At 36.8% G+C, this 23,933-nt stretch overlaps 8 protein-coding genes across 8 annotated transcripts; 6 read left to right on the forward strand and 2 right to left on the reverse strand.

Annotated features, from left to right (window-relative positions):
- Positions 1-425: 425 nt before the first annotated feature.
- On the forward strand, positions 426-873 carry CBG02775 (the record flags this gene model as incomplete). The annotated part of the gene is made up of 2 exons (XM_002630977.1): positions 426-674; positions 739-873. The coding sequence occupies 2 exons, from the start codon at positions 426-428 to the stop codon at positions 871-873; spliced, it is 384 nt and encodes a 127-aa protein (XP_002631023.1).
- Positions 874-1,438: 565 nt separating this feature from the next.
- CBG02774 lies at positions 1,439-2,118 on the reverse strand (the record flags this gene model as incomplete). The annotated part of the gene is made up of 3 exons (XM_002630976.1): positions 1,439-1,574; positions 1,619-1,986; positions 2,035-2,118. The coding sequence occupies 3 exons, from the start codon at positions 2,116-2,118 to the stop codon at positions 1,439-1,441; spliced, it is 588 nt and encodes a 195-aa protein (XP_002631022.1).
- A 603-nt stretch (positions 2,119-2,721) lies between these two features.
- On the forward strand, positions 2,722-3,927 carry Cbr-oig-2 (the record flags this gene model as incomplete). The annotated part of the gene is made up of 3 exons (XM_002630975.1): positions 2,722-2,831; positions 2,929-3,019; positions 3,802-3,927. The coding sequence occupies 3 exons, from the start codon at positions 2,722-2,724 to the stop codon at positions 3,925-3,927; spliced, it is 327 nt and encodes a 108-aa protein (XP_002631021.1).
- A 5,311-nt stretch (positions 3,928-9,238) lies between these two features.
- On the forward strand, positions 9,239-11,306 carry CBG02772 (the record flags this gene model as incomplete). Its single annotated transcript, XM_002630974.1, has 7 exons — positions 9,239-9,365; positions 9,792-9,924; positions 10,127-10,232; positions 10,276-10,414; positions 10,459-10,565; positions 10,642-10,750; positions 11,128-11,306. The coding sequence occupies 7 exons, from the start codon at positions 9,239-9,241 to the stop codon at positions 11,304-11,306; spliced, it is 900 nt and encodes a 299-aa protein (XP_002631020.1).
- A 289-nt stretch (positions 11,307-11,595) lies between these two features.
- Positions 11,596-12,238, forward strand: CBG02771 (the record flags this gene model as incomplete). The annotated part of the gene is made up of 4 exons (XM_045242432.1): positions 11,596-11,614; positions 11,762-11,794; positions 11,849-11,934; positions 11,981-12,238. 4 exons carry the CDS (start codon positions 11,596-11,598, stop codon positions 12,236-12,238), a joined length of 396 nt encoding a protein of 131 aa, XP_045092213.1.
- Positions 12,239-13,529: 1,291 nt separating this feature from the next.
- On the reverse strand, positions 13,530-13,964 carry CBG02770 (the record flags this gene model as incomplete). The annotated part of the gene is made up of 1 exon (XM_002630972.1): positions 13,530-13,964. One exon carries the CDS (start codon positions 13,962-13,964, stop codon positions 13,530-13,532), a length of 435 nt encoding a protein of 144 aa, XP_002631018.1.
- A 4,763-nt stretch (positions 13,965-18,727) lies between these two features.
- Positions 18,728-18,847, forward strand: CBG25609 (the record flags this gene model as incomplete). The annotated part of the gene is made up of 1 exon (XM_045242433.1): positions 18,728-18,847. The coding sequence occupies one exon, from the start codon at positions 18,728-18,730 to the stop codon at positions 18,845-18,847; it is 120 nt and encodes a 39-aa protein (XP_045098145.1).
- A 2,216-nt stretch (positions 18,848-21,063) lies between these two features.
- On the forward strand, positions 21,064-23,356 carry CBG02769 (the record flags this gene model as incomplete). The annotated part of the gene is made up of 7 exons (XM_002630971.1): positions 21,064-21,175; positions 21,554-21,621; positions 21,672-21,754; positions 21,923-22,514; positions 22,562-22,873; positions 22,924-23,041; positions 23,244-23,356. The coding sequence occupies 7 exons, from the start codon at positions 21,064-21,066 to the stop codon at positions 23,354-23,356; spliced, it is 1,398 nt and encodes a 465-aa protein (XP_002631017.1).
- Between the last annotated feature and the right edge of the window lie 577 nt (positions 23,357-23,933).

Below are 23,933 nucleotides of genomic sequence, written 5' to 3' on the forward strand. Positions count from 1 at the left end.
TCCCTTCACATTCGAAGTTTCAGAAACACAGAAAATAATTAGAATCAAATTTTGGAAATTTGAGAAATCCTTGTAGCTCAGAAGTTCAGAGGAATCCCTGAAGTTTCCAGAAGTTCAGTATTCAAAGATTTAGAGTTTCAGAATTTCGAAAGTTTTAATCATTCATAGGAGTTAGTGGACCATTATAGATCCCCCTCTAAAATCAGATACAGCTAATCAAAAAATATGTTTCACCATGAAAAAGCAATTTTTATATTATTTTGCTCTTAACCTCATTTATACTCTTTCCGTGAGCCTTCCAACTTTTTTCCCTTATCAGCTGAGAGATCTAGAACAAAGATCGGGAAAACTGATAAGCTTTGGGGGTATATAATCAGCTCGTTTTGTACAGTATCCTCATCGAGTTCAACTCAATCCAAATCGCCATGGCCCAATCCGTCCCACCAGGAGATATCCAAACCCAACCCAACGCCAAGATCGTCTTCAATGCCCCGTACGACGACAAACACACCTACCACATTAAGGTGATCAACTCGTCCGCCCGTCGCATTGGATACGGTATCAAGACCACCAACATGAAACGTCTTGGAGTCGATCCACCATGTGGAGTTCTCGACCCAAAGGAGGCTGTTCTCCTCGCCGTCTCTTGCGATGCTTTCGCCTTCGGACAGGAGGTATACTTGCTTCGATAGATGATATCTTAATTTAATTTGTATCTTAATTTAATTCTAATTTCAGGACACCAACAATGACCGTATCACCGTTGAATGGACCAACACCCCAGACGGTGCCGCCAAGCAATTCCGTCGTGAGTGGTTCCAAGGAGACGGAATGGTCCGCCGTAAGAACTTGCCAATTGAGTACAACCCATAAACATCATTGAACTCTCTTTGAAAATGGTTTTGGTAGTAAACGGTTTTGAAAAAGTCTTATTGTTTGACACATTGTGAGCATTAGGAAGTCTGGAAAACCATTATAAATCTGGCTAGAATATGTCCAGCGATGAGTAAACTATGAGTTAAAACATGGGGAATACTTTGTGGTGAATAGCTATTAAAATTAATAATTAAATGAAGCCCAGACAAGGATCAAGAGAAACTTTGTACGAAATTTGGAAGCTGTAAAAAATACTAAAAGTGATCCATTCTAGTTGATAGCATAGCACCTGAAAGTCTATTGAAGCGACAAAGAAAAACAATAGAACGACTGTAAAAGTTGAAAAAATATTTGGGAGGCTGAAAACGCGTTTTTCTATGACCCTGTTCTGACGATGTGCACATAGAAGCCGTATTTTTTCAGAGCTTCGAATTAACGTAACGATGCAAAGTCTGTTAATTGCATATCCTACTAAAAAACATAATAACAAAAACTGAGTAATGAAAATTTTCATTGAGCACAAACGCAAGGTTGAGTATCTACGATCTTCTATTCTTCTATTCTACATGAGCAATTCGGACACATATTCAGAGTTTACAAAATAAGGAGTTGACCAGTCGGCTGGAGTAACATCCTGGTCAGCTGAGATGATGTTCGTTGGATTTGGTTGACAATGTGTTGTGCTTGGCTTTTTCATTCTAAAAAGTGTTCAAGATAAAAAAGACATAAATGTTAAACTAACGTAAAATGTTGTGGAACATCGAATATGAACATTTCGGAAAGAGCATCCAATTGATACTGAGAAGGAACACGAGCCATACGAACAGTACTGTCCACTGGCTCCCGATTCAAATCCATCAACTCATAGTAGCTGTGTGGAGCTGATGGAGCCATTTGTTGCTCCATCTGGAGAACTGATGCATTTTGGACCATTGGATGCTCATCAACCCATTCCTCCGGAATACTTCTCTTCGTATGAAGATCATCCAACGATTGTGTCACACTATTCTCAGTTTCCTGCCACGCATTTTCACATCCCATGTCTGATTCGGCTCCAGTGATGACGTCATCAAAATGGGACTTTTCGCTCTCCGCAACTTTCAGCAGAAGCTGAAATTCTTCCAGTAAATTATTGATTTTCATCTAATAGAATCCTACCATTTTTCTCTCAACATTATCAATCGACGATGAGTTGGATCCATTCTCGAGTGTCTTCAAATCCGCTGTATTTGCGTCTCCCATTTCGATACTAATTCCGGCTTCAAAAATGTTTTACAATGAATTTGAGATGTTGAGAAGAAAAAAAAAGTATTCTGCCGAAAAAATGAAGAAGAAAAATGAAAAAGAACACGTTGAAAGATGATTTGCCATCTTTGTTTCAGGTGCTGAACATAATGACCTGGAAAAAATTAGATAGTCTTTTTCTCGAAAAAATAAGGCAGATGTTGACCTCACAGAGTTTTTGTTATAAAAGTTTCCAAAAATGTATCTAGTATAAAAAATTTTTAGGGTAACTTCCTTTTGGCTGTTCCCAAAAGCCGTCGATCCAGAAGACAATGTACCAATATTGAATTCCTCAACATTCGATCAATAGTTCTTCATTTTCCCAGACTCTTCCCATTATTAAACATGTTTCATCTTCCCACATATCCCCCACATCCAAAGTGCTCTTTCATCTTCCTCCGCCTACTCGAATCCTCTTTTTCTCTCTTTCTCTGGATTTCTGTCACCTGTTTTTCAGTGCTCATTGATTCTTGCGTATCTCAATCCATTCTTACATATGTTCTTTTTATTACGCTCCCACTGTGAGATATCTAGTTAAAATTCTTTAATTTTTTCAGGAAAATGGTTCTTGCTCCATTCTTTGAGAAGGCTCCATCCTTGATCATTTCCCCAGATGGATCTGTTCTTTTTGAGTGTATCTGCAATGCCAATCCCCAGCCAACTATCAAATGGTGAGCTTCCATTTTGTATCTCGATTTACAATATGCCAAAAAAATTAAGGGAATCCCTCTAACAGAAAATCTGAAACCTGTTTGATCAATATTTCAGGTTCTTGAAAGACAAAGAGTTGACTGGCGATCGCTACGTTTCAAAGATCAAGAAGATGGTCGGAAAATTTACAGTCACATTGCATATCAAGGTAAAAAATTGGGACATTCTCGATTTCAGTGTAATCTTGTTTGCTTGGTGTACGTTGTAAAATAGACGAGAAAATATTACAAAATAGAGCCGTCCTTTGAAGTTCAGGTGATAACAAAGAAAACCTGAGTAATTAGGAAAGTTGTAATAACAAAAAAGAACATCTCAACAGTTTCTTATCAGCAAAACCAGACCCAAAATAAGGATATTTTGATATTTTGAGATACCGTAGAACCTGTAATAGAAGGGCCCCCTTTACTTTGAGCCAATGTTTCTTGGTTTCTATGCAAGATTTCAAAAATGTATCTGATGATAAAATGTTTTTATTTTATGATAAACGATTAATTAGTTGACTACTTTTTTATATCTTTGATAGGAACCGAGATAAATTAGCTTAAAATTTAATAATGCGGCCCTTGTATTACAGGTTTCACGGAACCTGAGTTTGTGAATGATTCAAAAATTCTAAGACTTCTACTCCACTTCCTCTTTCCCTTAATTAAAAAACTGATGAAGAAACCAAATTTTCAAAATCAAGACCTCTTTTTTCTATGAAACCATAACTCATCTTCTCGACCAAACTACGTTTTCCCAGTTGTAGAAAAAGTGAGAGATTTTTTTTTATGTCTGGAGGCGCTATTCTGACAGTCTCCAAATGGCGCCAATTTGATTTTTCCAACTAAAAGAGGTGGCAAAATTCACAAAAAGATGCCAAGAAATGCTTTGAGAATCATGGCGCCGAAAATTTTGAAATTATTTTCTCAACAAGTTTGAATTTTCCAGAACCCAACTCAAGCAGATCAAGGAGTATACAAAGTCACAGCCACGAACACCCATGGATCCCATTCCGTTGAGCAACAATACATTTACAGGTGCACCGGAAAGGAAGTTTTCAAAACTTTGGATTAAATACAAGTCTACATGTCTAAATCTAGAATCTCTATGCCCCCTTTATCCTATAAATGAACCTTGCCATGAACAGAAATCGTTTTCTTCTATCATCATTTTGTTCAAGAAACAACGTGGTTATCAGGTGATGAGTGAGAGAGACAAAAAGATAGATGACAGAGAACGAGTGAAATAATAGTTGAGAAAAGGAATGAGCAGAGTTCAGGAAAACAAAGAATATCGGAATCAATGCGATCGGGGTACAATGTATCTCCATGTGACTGTGCAAAATACATAGTAAATCGTAAACTTAAGGGGGATAGGAGTAGCAAGATTAGCTGAAAAAATTCGGTTGAAGAAAGTCCATTTGGAAATTCAAAGTTTTTGTAAGAATCAAGTTAAGAACATTATTTGGGAAATCAGACCGTAAACACTCTAATAGAAGACCACCCTATACTTTTATTTTGAGCTCAATTAACTCAAATTCTAAAAGAGATATCAAAACTCTTTGAACTGGTGAAATGTTTAGCATAATATCAGAAATATTTTATTAGTTGGCACATTTTTTATATCTCTTATAAAAATTGAGATAATTGACCACAACGACAACTACCGTAACCTAAAATATATTTTAAAATGTTTCTCGATTTCCGTACGTTTTCAACTATCACAATTTTTCAATTGTTCGACTTCTTTTGTCAGAAAATAACAAAAGCATCGGAAATCGAGAAAAAAAATTTTTGGTTACTGTAGTTGTCGTTGTGGAGCCTGCGGCCACGGCCACAGTCATTTCTCTCCCACATCTCCGATTTTTTCGTACCAGAATAATACTGTGATTCATTTTCTGAGCATAGATGACTATATTTGAAAAAAAACTGTATAGTATGAAAGTATGAAAAAAGTACACATGTTCTTGAACAGTTTAATACTTCTGCATCATTTTTAATTCCGATGTGTCATAAAATATTTCAAGTGATGTTTTTCGGAACTTTATTCACTTTTCAAAATTTATTTAGGTTAATTGTTTATAAGTATTTAAGGTTGTAAATCAAAATTTGAAACGAAATGATATTAACTACCCTATTTCCTCTACGAACACTCCATATTTAAGCTTTGACCTCAATTATTTCAGATTTCTGTTAAAGATATAAAATTGATTTGAAAAAATATTGTGAAGCTTCTGAGGAACATTTTTAGTAGAATTTTTACCTGATACATCTTTTACAGGAAACAATTTAATTTAGCTCAAAGTGTACGCATTTTCTAGGTTATGCTGAATTCAAGACCATGACGAAAATATACTTCTCTAATTCAAGACCATGACGAAAATATACTTCTCGAAAATATACTTCTCCGATATTTTTAGTCTATCGCCAGGTTCCTTCAGTAACATCGTAAAACCTACCCTAATAAACGTCTTTCTATCTCTCATTGTATCCGAAACCTAAACCGATATCACACGAAGAAGTATCATACAAGAGACGAAAACCATCTGTCTCACTTCATCTTCAATTCCGTTTCCTCCGGTAAAAGAAGGTGTGGAAGACATACTGATTTCCACCGAAACCTTCCCGATGGAATAGAACCGAAACCGTTTTCTCTAGCTGTCTGAATCTTCTCCCTTTATTCCTAAATCTCAATTTGATTTATGACCGTTTCGGCGCAAATCGTTTTTCTTGTCTGCCACGCCAAGATGGAGGAGAATTACATATATCCATGTACCTTTTTATTATATGTACAACACATTCGGACCATGTTTAAAAACATTATTGAGACTATTTTCATCTGAAATGGTAGTTGGTGATGGGCGGTGCTAGGAAATCGGAGAAACTTGAAGTTTTGTGATAAGGAGTGTGACTAGGTTTGGGTCAGAAAAATAGAATTAGGTCTTCTAAAACATCTCGAACATCTGGAATAATTCTTGTTGTTTTTTCTCGGACTTCAGAAATTAGTAAACCCAGAGTTTATAAGATTGTGGGATTCCGAGATTTGAAGTTTCTAAGATTCCTAGGTTTCGTAGCTTTTGAAGATTTTGAAATTCCCATGCCCCGTCAAATAAATTTCGTTCTGCTTTTTCTCCCATGCAAAACGGAAACTCTATCAGCTATGAATCATTTGTTATCATGTTTGCTTCTTCCACTTTTTCTCGCCTTTTTGATAAAAACCCCACCGTTTTTCATTTTTCTCTTCTGCTATAACTGCTCTTTTGAACACTTGATCAAATAAAACTCGATCGTGAGTCTCTAATTCTAACCGATCAAACTAATAGTAAATGCAATCTCAATTCTACCGTATCTTTCAAACAAAACTTTTCGATGAAACTCTTGAAACGGTTCTAGCAACTTCATCTGTGACCACTCGAACAAACTGTTCAACTTTGTGTCATCGTCTATGGTTTTTTGTCATGTCACATGTCTTGTGGAGAAACTACGTCAAAACCGTTAAAGGATAGTCCTCGCCCAATTTACAAGATCATTTTTCGTCTCGAGTAGACGTCATCACAAGAAACGATTGTCTGATAGAAGATGTGGATAATAAAATCAATGTGTTTCGATCTGTGGAATAGCATTTTTTACGTCATCTGGAAGAAGACGTCAAAAATGGTTTGGCCCAGTTTTTACGGGGTTTTGGTATCTCTTTTTTTTATTTAAAGGGGGAATCGTAATAAATTTTCTATATATTTTTTGCACTAAAATGTTCCCAAGGTTATCTATTTTCGGAAGATCACTTCTGAAAATGTTTTTAAACATTCGAAATCTCTGAAACGCCGGCAAAAAAAAAACAAGTGCGCTCAGTTCTCGTCCATGTTGTCTTCATTCAATTTTCAGCCATTTGTGAGGTCAGCGAGGCTTTTTGTTCTCTCCTTCGAATTATTAATCAAACAATTAAATTTCTCTAAAAATACAGAAAAAAACGACTGAAAATTCTAAAAAATTGAATGCAAAAACAGCGCACACAGTGGTCATGGACTACGATTCCCGCGACCCTCTTGGACGAGAATCGAGCGCTCTTTTCGACGGCGTTTTTCAGAAATTTCAAACTTTTTCTGAACTTTTTCGAAGTAGAATTGTAAAAATACGCAAATTTTGGAACATTTTTATGTAAAACAATTACAAAAAAATGTAGTGGGAGTTTCCTTTTACCGCAATTGTTAACGTAATTTTTTGAACAAGTCTGAGTGTTCAAGAACGACAATAAAACTTGGATTTTGTAGTTTTTTTCTACAACCTAATTAAAAAATATTTTCTACTAGTTCCAAGCTTCAAACAATGTAATCCATCAAACATGAATCGTCCTTTTTAGGTCCTTTGATCTTATATGATTATTGTAACAACTCATCACCTCCAGGTGTGATAACGAATTCTCAAAAGTACGTTTTCCATCTTTTTCGACTACATATCACATCATTCGTGATCATTGATGGTGAGATTGTTGCAGATGATTGCAGAAACTGAAAAAGGAAGAGGTCTCTCTTTTCTGAAATACGAGTCAATTGAAATCCAGTTAGCTTCTTCGTCCCTCTTTCCACTTCTTTATGGTGTCGTGACCTCTCCCCCGGAACCAGATTCTTGACACTAAACTTCTTCTTGCCTCTCCTTATTTCTCAAGGTGGTTGCATATACGAACAAAAGTAGGGAGAATAGATGTCATGTTAAATTCTGGGGATGTAATGATTTTCCATTCCCACACCTCCCTCTTCTTTTTTGCCTCGTTCGATTCTTAATTCTCGATTCATCACAGAATTCTGAAACCCGTTTTTTTTTTTATTTTGAGTTGTTGATTTGAATGGATTAGGTTTGGCAAGTGATATGGAGGGAGGATCATTGGCAGATCTTTCGATCCTGCGTGTAGCTTTTGTAGATTGATTGTGTAAGAAGAAAGGTGGGAAGATTTGCAGGAGAATGGATGGAGAGGGAGAGAGAATCAGAGAAAGAGAATTCCCCAGGCTTTTTTAGGATTCTTTGAAAGTCGGATGTAGAGATAGTATAACTGACCATCCATTCGTAACTAATAAGATCCAAAATAACTTGTTAGTGTTACACACATGTTTACACACAGGGAAAACCGTCTTTCCTCAAAATTTTATTCAGTTTTTTCAACACTTTTGGCACAAGCTATTCACTTTCAAGTGGTTTTTCAACTTTAAAGGGGGACTCCGACCGAATTTTTATTTATTTATTTTTTTGCTCAGTTCTTTTCCAAATTGCTTTAATGCAATTTTCAGCCATTTTTGAATTCATTGAGACTTTTTTCCTTCTCTGCAAAAAGTTTTCAAGTAAATAAATATTTTCTCTAATAATAGATAAAAAAACCTACCTGAAATTGTTTTTAATCGTTCGTCTTATAATGTTCAGCTTCTTTGTTCACATTTAATAATTTGAACATATCGCCGTAAATTTCTGTATAAAAGTGTAATCTGAAACAAAAAAAAACTTACCTCTACCTTTTTTTTCTCGATTTCTTATCTCGATTCAAACATGTTCAGGTTTTTTCGTTCCAACTTTGTGACCTACACAGTCGAGATGATACAAAGTGGGGTCTGCATACACTACTACTGTGGCCTACAGTCTTTCGAAAGTTTGTGAATAAAAAATTTGAATCCCTCATTAGATTCTTCAATTCGCTTTCGTCTAAATCCTATTTTTATTATCTTGTTAGTCTAACCAAACTGTTTTCGAATAGGTTTTCTTACTGTCAAATGACGTTTCAAAACTTAATCCAAAACAGATGATCAGACTAAATCTGAGATCTTTTAGAGATCTTCCAGATGACGTATGGTAACCTTTTTAAAAATGCCTAGTTTGAAACCTGAAACGGAAATCATTCAAACGTTTGGCATCTTTTAGTGAAATTTAGAACATTTAGAACATTTCATTATTTCAAAAAACTAGGAAAACGCCCTCTTGACACATTACGAACTATTCATTTAAGTCCATTTGTCTTTATTATTCTGGAAACTTCTGATTTCATAATCTAGTTATTTTTCCTACTGTTCTATTGTTTCCATTACTTCTTCTTCTCGTGTTTTTTATTCTATTCATTTGTTCATTCACATTCACTAATTTTGATTTTACTATTCAATTTCCTTTTTCTTCTTTCATTCTATGTTTTGATTTCGATTACTTTTCTTGTTTTCGTGTTGCTTTCTTCTTTTTTCTTCTCCTATTTACATTCCTCCTTCTCTTTTTCAGTCATGTTTTTTACCCCTTCTTTGGTTATTCCTTGACCACATTCGGGAAAAAAGAGGCGGAGTCTGGAGAATGAAAAAAAGGGCACTGACATAAAAAATGTATTTAAAGGTAGTGAAGACCGAGGAGGTCAATTGCAGACGATGACGGCTACAGTAGTTCCTCAGATGACAACGACAATGACAATGACATCGATGGCCGAGAAGTCGAAACAGAAGAAAGAGCCGATGAAGTCGCCGATTGAGGATACTGTAGAAAGGATGCTCAAGAGTGAGTTGTTTTTTTTAATAGTTTTTCAAGAAATATCAAATTTCAAATGTTTTATAAGTCAGGAATTTTTGCAATTGAAAATCTTTCGAAACTTAGTTCATGCTATTTTTTCGAGCCAATTTCTAATTATAAGGTCTTAAATGGTTTCTGATATTCAAGCACGTTAAGTTTTTCCTTACTATTAGGTATTGCTTGCAGTATCCGTTACGGATGATTTAGAGCTTACTAACTAATTTTTCCATTCGGTGGGGGAATTTAGTCGAGCGTCCGAACACCGGTCCAGCTGCACGATTTCAGTCAGCTTTGTAGGCGGTCGGTCGGTGGTCGCAGATTTTCTACCGCGCGCGAGTACGATAGATACCAACAGTGTACAATGTTATAAATATATCATGATTGCATGTTTCATCCCGAATTTCCAATTTTCAGTTCGCTGGCTTGTTTGTCTTGGAGCGCTTCTCCCTGGAGCTGGATGCTACTTTGTCGTCGCCTACACCTACGTCTTCCAATTTGAAAAAGTCTCAAACTTCACTGAATGTAAAGAATGTCCCAATTTGAACATGTGAGTCTATTTTTCGTTTGATTTTTGAAATTTGACGAAACAGACGTAATCGTCTCTCATACTTTGCAAATCATATTAATGACCTTAATGTTTGATAGGATGTTTTGATGATTGTAGGTTAACTACTGGATCAGTGATTTAGATGTCAATGGAGAATGATTTGATTTGAAAATGACTTCTAGAACCTTTCTGATTTTTCCAGAACCTTACCTCCTGTCTCGTACTCGATTGGCATCTGGTCTCCTCAGAAATACATCTGGATGATGATAATGTTCATCCATCTACCTCCTCGACTTGCGTTCCTGACGGTATAACTTTTTCAATCTCACAAACCTCAAATTAACTTTTCAGCTTTACCGCCGTTTATTCCTCATCTCTGCTCCAAAATCTCAATGGTACTCTAGAATCAACTACATCTACATGCTCACACTGTGGGCGGAGCCGTTCGGACTGATTTTGGTTTCTGTTGTGGACATTAATGGAGGATTTAGTAAGCTTTAAAAAGAGAAAATTGAAGGAATACAACAATTTCAGTCCTCCATGCCCTTGGATTTGCCATCTGGATCATTTGTTTCAACTTCAATATGCTCTTCAATATTTTACTCCATCATTTTGGAGGATGTAGAGATGTTCACGATAGGGTAAGGAAAAGTCTACATTTTTGGATCTCTAGAAAGTTTCAAAAATTAAATTTTACTCGATTTTGTATAATTTCAGATGGAAACCACGTGGCGGATAAAGTGTGTCATCTTCCTCATTGGATACTTCTGTGCGATTTCTACACCTATCACTTATCCATATTTCACGGCTCATTGTTCTCCGTTTGGTGAGTTTTGTACATTTTTGACAGTTTCAGTTGAACATAGACTTGGAAAAAAAATGAGCAGAAGCAGTCCGTTTGTTTTGAAAACTTTTAGAAATTTCCAATATTAAAAAATCATTATTTCTAAGCTACAACTGTTCGTACAAGTTTTTCAAAATTCAAAAATGTTCTGAAAATTTAGAGGTATTGCATTTTTGAGACTTAAAATTAGATTTTAGACTTCCGAAAAGATTTAGGACTTCCCAAATTTTTATTTTTCAAGAAATCCTAGTGTTTCATCTGAAATTTTCAACCGTTTGCTATTTCATAGAGATTTCGAAATCTTTGAACTTATGAATTTTTTGAAGAAAATTCGAAAAGCCCTCATTCCCCTTTTACAGCCTACAACCTATTCTCCCTTGCTGAACTTATCGAAGTTGGCTGCAACTCCATCTTCTACGCAATCGCCTACTTCGAATTCCCAAAAACTCGAATCATAATCGGAATCAAAAGTGTTCAACGAAATTTGGATCAATTGGGCAAAATGGCTCCGGCTCTTCCACACAAAGATGCCGTTTGATTTTATCGCTCTTATTATTTTTTAAATTTAGTTTCTGTATCATATTTTTTCATTTGTTCCTAAACGGGTCGTCTCATTCCCCCATCTTTCCTCGAATCATCCAGTGTTTGTACATAACTGAATAAAAACGTGTCACTTTTTGAATATTTCGATCAAGAGTTGGATTTCGAAAAAATCCAAAAAGAAGAAACAGAGATCAACGTAAATAAAAAATATAAATATTTCTTTCATTTGACAAGGTTTTGGGTTCATTTCAGCAGCTGACATGTCAGGAAAAACGAACAGTTCGATGGAGGAGTATATGGGCGGTTTGTTTTATTTTTTCATTTTCGTTTCCTTTTTTGGCGAACTGAAAAAAAATCATGGCCGCAGTGCAATACTGAATTTTTTGAAAGAGGCACAAAGTGAATTCTCTGACATAATAATGGTTCAGTTCTAATTTGTATGTATTTCAGATGCTGGAAATGATCAAACGAATAATGGGTTACGTAAGTTTTCGAATATAAAGAATCTGAATTCAACCTAAAAATTTCGAATTTTAGATGTCATCACCGGTCAAGTAGAATCAACCGTTCACGTCTTCATGGCTGTGATTCTGTTCATGATTGTCATTTTTCTGGTCGTTCATGTTGGTTTAACTCCTCTTACAAAAAAATGAAGTTTGAAGTTTCCAGATCTTCATCCGATTCCACTACAAAGCAAAAACCGAATACGCGCTGAACGAACTAAGGGAGAAATTTGAACGAAATGCGAAAGGACCATCAGCATTTGCATTGCCAAAAGACCCAAAAACAAAAGATTTATCTCCGAAACCAGTGGAAATACAAATGGAGCCGGAGCAGTTGGCCCCGATGGTGCACCACGTGGCACTTGCTAAGGCTGGAAAAGCTGAAGAGCCCAACAAGAATATCTACTATAAGCCGAATCCATGAAGAAAGAAATTCGAAGGATTCGGGAGGATCCATCTGTGAACAAAACGACCATCGGCTTCACTTTTTTTTGGTGTTTTTTTCTAGTTTTTTGTTACAAACCGAGTAAACAATAAATTATTTTCTTTTTCTTTGTCGAAGTGTGAATTCGAACTTAAAATCTTGCTCACATAATCCTTATCAAGTGTATTTTCCCTATATTGTCATAGTTTAGATTTATGACACAAAAACACCCTAAAATTATAATTTTTGGATCACTTTGTAAGGTACTTGAATGATCGACACCTGTTTTATTTTCAGAAAAATAAAAATATGATCTGAAACAGTTTTCAATACATTGTATTCCTTCTTCCCTTTTGTAGTTCCCGTCGTTCATATCGTTCTTACATCCGCTAAAATGAACCCCCTTCACCTAATAATTGGCCTTATCTCGCCGATCTCTATTGGGTCATCTTCACCTTAAACTACGGACAATATAATTTATAGAGAACCATATGGAATTACTATTACCTACTTCCCAGGAGCAAAGGAACCCTACATCCGGTATGATACGTAACTTCACATAATTACTCTTCTAAAGAACACATTTTTCCGAAGAGCACATTTTGGTTTGGTCCGATACACTGGTCCAGCAGGAATTGAAGTGTAAGCGCAACGAGTGAGATTCATATGTTTTTGACATGAATCTACATATAATTCCATTTTGAATGGAAATTTTTAAAAAATGGGAAATTTAGTGAATTGGTGATATTATATCGCAGGTTGCGAATTGAGAACTTTTTTTTTCTGACCGATAGGGTTTTAAAAAGATGTTCATGTTTTTATTGTAGAACTTATGATATTTGGAAAAAATGAGCCAGAAATTTGAAGACGGTTGCAAACTCTAGGAGTCACAAAACGCGCTGACATACCTGACGAAAAATTAAACATTGAGAAATATGCTTGAGAAGGTGAAAAAGAACTGGATTCAATTCAAGAAATGACCTGATTGTGAGTTTTTAAGATACAAATTCAATTAAGGAATCGATTTCGAAGTATTATTTAATGCTTATCACTGTTGAAGTCTTTACGAGGGAGAAATTGGTATTGGATAGATGTCATCCTATTCTGAAGACAAATTGTAGGTATTTGAACTTGAAACAATAGAAGAAGTTTTGAAGTAATATTTAATTTATTGAAAGATGGAAGTTATTAGAAAAACAAATACAAGTAAAACACCGAACGAAAGAAAAAGAACAAAAACCGTAATACAAATTATTAGGGAATGGAACGAGGAATAATTAAAACACCGGAATTATAACTTCTTGGACGTAGACTTCTTGGACATGATCTGCTTGGCGAGTTCTGGATTGTAGAATGGATTTGGGACAAGCTTGACTCCAGTTGGTGAGATTGGTTGGGTTGGTTTGGATGCCATCTGCTTCTTCTGTCGTTCAGCCAAGATCTGCTTGGCAAGCTCCGGATTGTAGAATGGATTTGGGACGAGCATTGGAGGTGGGCTAGAGGTAATCGGACTGGAACACGAGGTGGAGACTTCAGAGTCCGAGCTGTATACTCGATATTCGGCTAATTGGGATTCATAGTAATACTGGTCTTGGATCTCAATCATTTTTTCAGCCATATAGCGAGAATAGTTATCCAAGGATTTCTTCTGGTCATGATTAAGACGATTGGTCCGTGGGACATAGTGGAAGGAATAGAAAGATGGAGCAGAGTAATAAAAAGACATGGTTACGGTATAGAATTGACTGACTTAATGAACAAGAAAGGGTGATTTGCTATCCAAACCTATCTCCTTATATACTTTTTTCTGTACCTGGTTTTCGCCCCGCCCACCCAGATCTACGTTGTTCGAGCTCATGGGAAAATGCTGTGCAGTTACCGATCATACCGGATGTCGTGTTCTCATGCTCCTGGGAAGTAGGGCATATACTATATAGTAAAGCCATCATGTATGGTTCTCAATAAATTATATTGTCAGTAATTTAAGGTGAAGATGCGGTAGATGTCGACAAGATAAGATCTTTTTTACAAATAAATAGGCGAAGGGAAATTGTGCAACCGGATGTAAAAAGCAGTGGGAATTGTTATGTTTTTTGAAAGGCTGCTATTAATGAGAGCGAGAAAAATGAGAGCTCGCGTAATGATGTTAATACGTAGTTCAAGTTTCAGCTCTTTCAAAAAAGATGGTTTGAAACCATCTCTTCCTGATTGTGAGCTTACAAAATGTTTCAAAAAGATGTTGGTTTGACATCTATGCATGCGTTGGGACAATAAAACATTCTTGTATATTTTAGCCCAACATCCAGTATACAGCTCGGATTCTGAAGTCTCTACCTCGTCTTCCAGTCCGATTACCTCTAGCCTCCAATGCTTGTTCCTAATTCATAATACCAGCCATCTGTTTGCCGCGCCTCCGACGCTTCAATCAGCAGGCTGGTGCGCCTACGGCGCGATTTAATCTAGTTTTTTTACTGGTTCGTCGTTTCGCTTTTCACGTTTTCTTAAAGAATCACGTAAATGTACTCATTTTTTTCAAAACCGGACAGCGTGACATGGGGACCAACAGACATCTCTAGCGTTTTATATATAAGGAAGACAGCGTTTACGGCAAAAATTTTCTTTTGAAATTATAGGTTTTCTACATAAGTATGTGACCTCCGTGAAAGCCTAATGAGGGCAAACTCCAGAATTTGAAAGAAAAATGAAGGGAAAATCAGTACTTAGTTTCCAACGTTCAAGTTGCAGGATCGTGCAGGACCCTTCAGGTGTCTTCAGGGCGCAACAAGTTCCTGGACTTCAATGATATCTCCCAGGGATGTTTTCAGGATTGGTAGGATTTGGTAGCAGAATAGAATACAAGGTGAGGAAATGGGATTTGGTAAATTTACAATTTTCAAATTCCAGAAGCAGCTTGGATTCCGGAGTGTATCAAATGCGACGACAGCTTCCAGGACAGGGTTGACGGGAATCAGGACATCACGAGTAGCGGAATAGGATGAGAGGTGAGGAAATTTGGAAATTCCAAAAATGCTGTATCAAGAAGAAATGGGGGCAAAGTTCAGGTTTTGAAAAAAATAAAGGGAAAATCAGTACATAGTTTGCAACGTTCAAGTTCAGGGTCTTCTTGGTTTCCGGGATGCACCAACTTCAGGACTTCGAGGACGGCTTCTGAAGCAGTTTCCAGGATTGGCATGATTCGAATTGAGATAAAAGAAGTATAAGAATAGGCCGATCGGTGAGGGAATCAGAACCGGATTTCCTTTTTTCGAACTTTAAGTAAAAATCAATTTTTAGTATGTTAAAATTTAATAGGTGCATGGCTTCCCGAATCCAACAACTTCCAAAACGCCACGGATGGCTTCTCATGCAGTTTATTGGCAGGATTCGAATCGAGATGACAAAAGTAGCGTAAGCTGAAAGGTGAGAAAATGGGAATCGGCAGAATTTCGAAAAATTATGGGGTTCGGATATCTCGCTTTACTAACAAGGGAGTTACTTGAGGGAGCAGTTTTAACTTTTTTTTGAAATTTTGGGAGCAGATAGAATGAGGATTCCAAATCTGTTAAAAAAATCAGCAAAATGCTCACGTGAGCTGAGTTATGACCTATAAAAGTTTTCCTATGATTAAGCAATTTCTCGTGAAATTTTTTCACGGAATAGTGTATTTCTTTTAAAACAATAGATTTCAATCAGCAGTGTGGTAAAGTGGTAAAATGGCAAGTTCAGAGGAGGAAGGTTGTAGGTTCGATTCTCCCTATCCCAAAAATTTCGCAACATTTTTTTTTGTTTCATTTCAAGCTGTCATAACTGGCTCTGGAATAAAATTTACGCAATCTAAACATGTTTTTCGGGAATTTCTCGTTATGAATAGGCATTTTCCAGAATAAAAACAGACATTTAATTTTTGAAGAAATTCACAAATATGCTCAAACTTTTTTTTCAATTTTTTTGTTTTTTTTAATTGAAAAAACAGTTGAGGATTCTAAACACATCGGTGGCATTCAATGACAAACTGCTGGAAACATATGTTCTTGGCACAATACGCGCATTTGACCAATGACAATATTTTGTACCCAGATTCAATATTGCTTCGACCGGAAAGTTTATGGAAAGTGCCAATTATCTGGGTGCAAAAGATTGTCAATGGTCAAATGCGCGTATTGTGCCAAGAACATATGTTTCCAGCAGTTTGTCATGGAATGCCACCGATGTGTTTAGAATCCTCAACTGTTTTTTTCAATAAAAAACAAGCAAAAAAAAATTGAAAAAAAATTTTGAAAAATCTTTGATGAACCCATGAGCATATTTGTGAATTTCTTCAAAAATTAAATGTCTGTTTTTATTCTGGAAAATGCCTATTCATAACGAGAAATTCCCGAAAAACATGTTTAGATTGCGTAAATTTTATTCCAGAGCCAGTTATGACAGCTTAAAATGAAACAAAAAAAAATGTTGCAAAATTTTTGGGATAGGGAGAATCGAACCTACAACCTTCCTCCTCTGAACTTGCCATTTTACCACTTTACCACACTGCTGATTGAAATCTATTGTTTTAAAAGAAATATTTCCCACTATTCCGTGAAAAAACTATTCCGTGAAAAAATTTCACGAGAAATTGCTTAATCATAGGAAAACTTTTATAGGTCATAACTCAGCTCACGTGAGCATTTTGCTGATTTTTTTAACAGATTTGGAATCCTCATAAGCTCTTCTATCTGCTCCCAAAATTTCAAAAAAAGTTAAAACTGCTCCCTCAAGTAACTCCCTTGTAAAATTTTTAGTCAGTGGGGAAAATAAAAAGGGGCTATACGCTTTTCGATTTTTACGTGATTTTTTTATAATTTGGCCTAAAGGAGGCGAGACAGCAAAAATTTCGGGGGCAGTTCGGGGGCCGAAATCGCGCCGCGCTTATGTAGACCATCGTTCGTCGGGCGCCTTCGCGCCCCCGTAGCTCAGCCGGTAGCGGCGCAGTACCCCTGAGCTGCCTGTCATGAGTTCAACCCCTCATGGGGGTTCTCTATGCAAAATATCAGGAAAACTTTTTTTTGGTGTCTGGCCTCCTCTAACAAACAATTATTGACTATTTTTTTATACTTTAGACTTTTTTTGTAATACTTTTTTTTGTTGGGTGCTGGGGGTTTGTTTTCAGTTGAAAATGTAAAAAACATCACGTAAAAATCGCAACTTTTAGTGGCATCCCTCAACTCATCATTCTTATAATAAATAAATGAAGTTGGGTCTCTTTCTCTGTCAGTTTGTCCACACACGTGGAAAAACTTGCAATAAAATATAAATGGGAGTAAGGCAGAGGAGCGAAGCGACGATTAAAATGAAAAATAGGTTAATTTGCGCCGAAGGCGCACCAGCCAGCGTTTGAAGCGCCGGAGGTACGGCAAACAGGCTGGTATAGTAGCAAAATCTGTATTCAATTTTCAAATGTTCAAGTTCTAGGAGCTACTTGGTTTCCGGGATGCAATTGCCAGGACAGCTTCCAAGGCAAAATTGGCAGAACTGAAGATCAAATATAATGGAAGGTGAGTAGTTGAAAATTTTTATTTTTAGTTTTTTAGTCAATTCTTCAACTTGATGGGATCCCTTTAAAAATGAAAAACACCGTATCAACTAGTCGAATTTCAGATTTCGAATGCAACGGGACAAAGGAGTCGGCGTTGTATGTCAGAACTTCGTGAACTTGATTTATTTTTTGTGATGCCTCTCTTTTTTGCTTTCTTGCCCGCATGCTTTCCATCGTTGGTGGTTTTTCGATGACGTCTTTTCGGCTCGTCTTCGCGGTTCTAGTTTTTGTCGTGATCTTTCAGTTTGGTCTTTATTTTTAGTTGTGTTAATGTCGTGGTCCTTACCAAAGATGCGTGGAGAGTCCATTGTCCTTTGTCCGTTGAAAAAATGTTTGTTCGTCCATTTACCAGTAAATTTGCAATTGAAAGTTTTCTCCTGGAAAGGCTGTTAAAATGTTGGATAAGGTCCGTTCCATTTAACATTTCTTTTTTCCATTATGAATTCGCTCCTGTCCTTTTTTCCAAAATACTCGTTGATCAAAATTTTGTCTGTTTTCCGTTGTTCGTAGTCCGTAGACCGGCCATTTTTGGCTGTCCTTATAGTTAGTCTAACTTCAGAAGTTTTCAGACCTGGAACTTAGAAGAACTGAAATTGGAAATGTGTTTTTAAAATGTTTCAGAATTCTCTATCTTTTAGAGTTTCGAAAAAAGCTTGCGATTTTTCACAGAGTTTTTCATGTAGTTCAAACTAGGCTGGCCAAAACGGCGTTTTCTGGCGCCACACGCGGCTTTTAATTTTTGCACTGGCCGCCGGTGCCAGTTTTTAAAGCGGCGTGAATCGCCAGCAAAATATTTCACAGGCATTAAACGCCGGGTTTTTAAAAGATGTACTTTTCAATAGAAAATACTTAATAGAGAAAAGATTGAAAAAGAAAAAAAACAACAGATGATCGACCCGAAACAGTCAAATGGAATGAAATTGATTTCTTCGAAATATTTTATTACTTCTGGAATTCTGTTTGAAATTTTGAAAATCTGGTATCTGAAGCTTTTGAAAAATGTTTTCGGAAATTTCAGAATTTCAGATATTTAAAAGGTCTATGGTTTGTGTGATTTTGAAAATTTATCGATTTCAGGAAACTACACTTTCCTGAAAATTTCCGAACTTCGAATTTTCAGGATTCAAGAATTTTTGAGTTTCCTGGAAATTTCAGTATTTTCATCGTTTTTCAAAAACTATTGTTGGAGTTTCTGTACTGTCATGCTTTACATTTTTGACCGATCAAAAATGTTTTGATTCCTAAATTTTTGAAATTTAAAATGTCAAGATCACTAAACTTCGGGGTTTTTTGAAACCTGCATACTGAAGTCCCGAAAATCGAAGTTTACAACTTTAAATTCTAAAATCCTAAACAAATACTTTTGAACTAAACCTCAATCCAGACATAATCACGATAACTACTAATGGGAGACTAGTGGTAACTTCTCAAATACCAAATTCGTTCCAACATTTTATAATTCCCATTTTTTCCCTTTAACCTCAATTATCTGATTTCTTGTGAAACATATGACAAAACTGTCAACTGCCAAAATGTTTTTCTTGAAATTTGGAGCATTTTATCAGTTGACCGTTTTCTGCTATCTTTCATAAGAACTGAGATAATTAAGATTGAAGCTACATTGAGAGGATATTAGTGAAAAAAAAATAAATTGAAGATAAGGATCATTGTTATCAGTGACTATCTGTCAATGTCCCACCAAATTGTGGATGCCTTCCTTCGAGAACTCCGGTCACAGCGCATTGAAAATCAGGTCAACCCATTTTTGAGATCATGCTTTGAAGTGAATTTTTTTCAATCAAGATGTCGGTAGAAATGGCTGGATAGGGGGTAGTCAGACAGTACAAGGTTTGGACTATACTGTAGATAAGACAGAACCGTTTAGCCGTATCCAGTGAGATCGGTCTCCGTTCTCCTTCCAGCATGAGGTTGCGAATTTCGATTTTGAAAATAAACCTTTGTGTTTCTCTCCAATGGAGATCCACATGGAGTCTGAGTTATGTCACCTGACAAAAATAGGTATCGGTCATAAAAGTGACACCATTATCTGGCAGCTCCCAATACTCCACTCCTTGGTAGACATCCATGCCGAAAACATCCCATTTTAACGTTAATTTCACGTTTCGGGACGTCTGGCGGTTGAGTGCCTTTGTCAACCCACTTGGATTGTTGTTTATAGTAATCATACATTACCCATTTATCGCCACTAGTAATGATTTAACTTCAACATTCATGTGTGCAACGCAGGATGAGAAGATTTAATCAGGTGCCCATACATGAAACAAAGTTGCTTTGAGCGAAAAGGTGTGATCCATATCTTCCCACTTTTTTTACTTTGCCGAGAGTTCCCAATTTATGGCTTTTTGACGAAAGGCTTACCACTGATGTACTTGATATATGAGACGGGTCCCTTTCAATCCCGGTTTTTAATGCGTCCAAAGCTGAGCCCGTATGCTTTTTTGGAGGGGGATTTTCGTCCAACGAGAATTTTAATTTTTCAAATTGATGAATTCAGGTTGTGAAGTTTGTTCGAAAGGGTGCATCTTCGTTGTTAACCTCCACAAATTGGTGATTGATTTCAGTTGATCTGAGGTCAGATAGAAATACAAATAAAATGGTAGTCCAAAAATGGAAATTATTAGAGGCGAAAACGGTGGGCATATCTCACTGCACGAAAAGAGGATAATGATCTCCGTTGGGGTGTAGACACTATTAGACCTCACTAGCGTACTGATAAAACGAGAACTTCCTCGCTTTTATCCTCTTCAAGAAAACGAAGTTTGAAAACAACATATCAAAAGTGGAAAGGACTTTCCGAACAACCTAATATTCTCAAAAAGAAAGCGGCATTTGGCGCCGGTTCAAATTTTAAACAGGCGAATGTTGCCTGCTTAAAAATTTCGCTGGCTTTTAATGCAAATCACGTGAAATTGAAAACCCCATAGCTCTGGCACTGGCGGCCAGCAACAACCCTAGTTCAAACAATGTCTTTCTATCTTCTAACATTAATGTTCGAAAACTGATCAATGCTGTTCGATGTGTCTGCGTCTCTTATCTCACATACCCTCTCTCCTTTTTCTTTTCTTCTCTATTTCTCGCCCTATCTTTTATATAAACGTGACGGTTCACGTTCTTATTTTTTTGTTTACCAATAAAACATCTTATCCACGTTGTTAGCTGGTGGCTCACTTAAACGGACTTGACTGTTTCCCATTCTTGAAGTTTTAAAATTAGCTGAAATTTTTAGAAGATGAGCGCAAGCTTGGCACGTGGTATGCTCCACAAAATGGGTGGATCTTGTTGTCCTCATCATGCACCAACTACGAATCCATTCAGAATGGCAAAACTTCATGGAAATAATAGTATGTTTTTATGTTTGATTCCGACCCTATTCCTGCTAATTTTGATTTTTAACTGGATTTTATATTGATACAAAAAATTGGAGCTGCAAGAGAAGCGATGGCCGTCGTGGTCGAAGGTCTCAAAACTACAACTACAGTATTTTTCTTCTTCATTCTCATTTTCCCCAAACAAGTCGAAACATTTTTTGGTTGTAAAAAATTGACTGAAATCGTACGAAAATTGATTGAATAACTCAGAAAATAACATAACTTTTAGGTTACTGTAGTTGTAGTTATGAAACCTTTGCCATGGCCACATGCGTTTCTCTTCCATAGCTTAGATTTTTGGTACCTGCATAATATTTTTTTTTGGTTCTTTTTCTATTTTTTGAATTCCAGAATCCACTGACTATGCTTTCGAAATGGTCTGCTCTACTCTTCGTTTTGGAAAAGGTGTCACTTTGGAGGTATACATATAGTCACAGATCACCAATTAATCTATGTTTTGTTTTATCAGATCGGATACGACGTCCGCAATCTCGGAGCGAAAAAGACACTGTTGATTACTGATAAGAATGTGCAGAATACTATTGCATTCAAGTGAGTTTTGACAATTCAGAATTCAAGAATCTGGCAATAATAATTATACATGTTAGGAGTATGAAAACTTTTCAGAATTCAGAATTTTCTCACTATTATACCAAATATTAGTTTTGTCTAGAATACTGTTTACAATTATCGAAATTTTTGAACCTATAAAATTTTCAGAAATGCCGAACAAGCTTTGAAAATGGTGAACATCGAATACGAAATATTCGATGACGTGCTCATTGAACCATCCGAGAAAAGTATGCAAAAAGCAATCGCTTTTGCCAAATCGAAACCATTCGACAGTTTCATCGCAGTCGGTGGAGGTTCTGTGATTGACACAACCAAGGCAGCAGCTCTCTACGCATCAAATCCAGAAGCCGATTTCCTGGATTTTGTCGGTCCCCCATTTGGAAAATCTCTCCAACCCAAAAATCCGATGCTACCTCTTATCGCCGTACCAACCACCGCTGGAACTGGATCCGAAACAACTGCAGCTGCCATTATGGACCTTCCGGAACACAAGTGTAAAACTGGAATCCGATTGAGATGCATCAAACCGTATCTGGCAGTTGTGGATCCATTAAATGTCATGAGCATGCCAAGAAATGTGGCAATCTATTCTGGATTCGATGTTCTTTGTCATGCTCTTGAGAGCTACACCGCTCTTCCATATGATCAGCGATCTCCACGACCAGCTCGTCCAGAAGTTCGTCCAGTTTATCAAGGATCTAATCCGATCAGTGATGTCTGGAGTAGAGAAGCCTTGAGAGTTAGTTGATTTTAACCTATTACCTACAGTAATCCTAATATTTCTAGATCATCGGACAATATTTCCGGCGTTCTGTGTTCGATCCATCGGACGAGGAAGCTCGTACAGAAATGCTCAAAGCCAGCTCTTTCGCTGGAATTGGGTTCGGGAACGCCGGGGTCCATCTGTGTCATGGACTCTCATACCCAATCAGTTCTCAAGCAAAAGGATGTGTTGCTCACGATTATCCACAAGACAAGAATCTTATTCCACATGGACTTTCTGTTATGACAACTGCAGTCGCTGATTTTGAGTTTACGACTGCCGCGTGTCCAGATAGACATTTAGTTGCTGCTCAGACTCTTGGAGCTGATATTCCGGTAAGGGATTTTCCCGACGAGATCAAGCTCCATATAGAATTTTATTTTAGAACAACGCGGATAACGAATATATCTCTCGAACCCTGTGTGATCAATTGAGAGGATTCATGAAGGACTTCGGTGTTCCAAATGGTTTGAAAGGAATGGGATTCGAGTATTCAGATATTGGTGAGTGGGAAAACAACATTCATCTGGTAGAACTCAGAGCTGCGGTTTCTAAAATGCGAGAAACCTCTTTTTAGATTTTCCATGTTTCGAGAAATGCCTACAGTATCCTTGTGGACCTCTGAAATATTCTAAATCTCTTTTTCTCTTTTTTCACGATTCTTGCAATCGTAAATAAATAAATAAATCGCTCATCCATTTTCAGACCATCTCACCGAGGCAGCCAGTCACTCAGTTCCCAACATTGTCATTTCTCCAAAATCCACAGATCGTGACATTATTTCTAAACTTTATGAAAAGTCCCTCACTGTATATTAGTCGTCGTCATCACCCATTTTCAAATTTTCTCTGTGTCCTACAACGTCTTCTACTTCTTTTTGGACCTCTACAAATATGTATCCTTATTGTTTTTTCTTTCTCTTTTTTCTTCTGCTTATCGTCTATGTTTTTGAATGAATAGAATCAAAAACAAAGCTTGGCTGGGGGACAGGTGTCAACATCATTTGAATTTTCTCTAATTTCACTTTTCTCTCTCACTTTCCATTCCTTCCAATCGGCTTCTTTTTTTTTCTTGAAGGAACCGTTTAAACACATTTTTCGTCGGCTTACTGTACTAATTAGACATGGATTGTGGTCAACATAAAACATTACACACTCCCAAGCAAACAAAATTCGGTCGAATGTCTTTGAAGACATTTTGACTTACGCTTGCGCGCGCTTTTTTGAATCATGTTGTGAATTGGGAGAAGCAGAAATGAGGAATAAGAAGAAAAAGACAGAAAAATATATATTTGAATGTCCTTGGCGGTGATTGGAATATGGATGTTTTGATGTCGGGAGTGAGTTTCTAGACATGGATTCAAATATATATTATGACTTCTTTCGTAAGTATCCA

The sequence above is a fragment of the Caenorhabditis briggsae genome (assembly GCF_000004555.2).
Source record: "Caenorhabditis briggsae complete genome, chrII, whole genome shotgun sequence".
Classification (NCBI taxonomy): Eukaryota; Metazoa; Nematoda; class Chromadorea; order Rhabditida; family Rhabditidae; genus Caenorhabditis; species Caenorhabditis briggsae.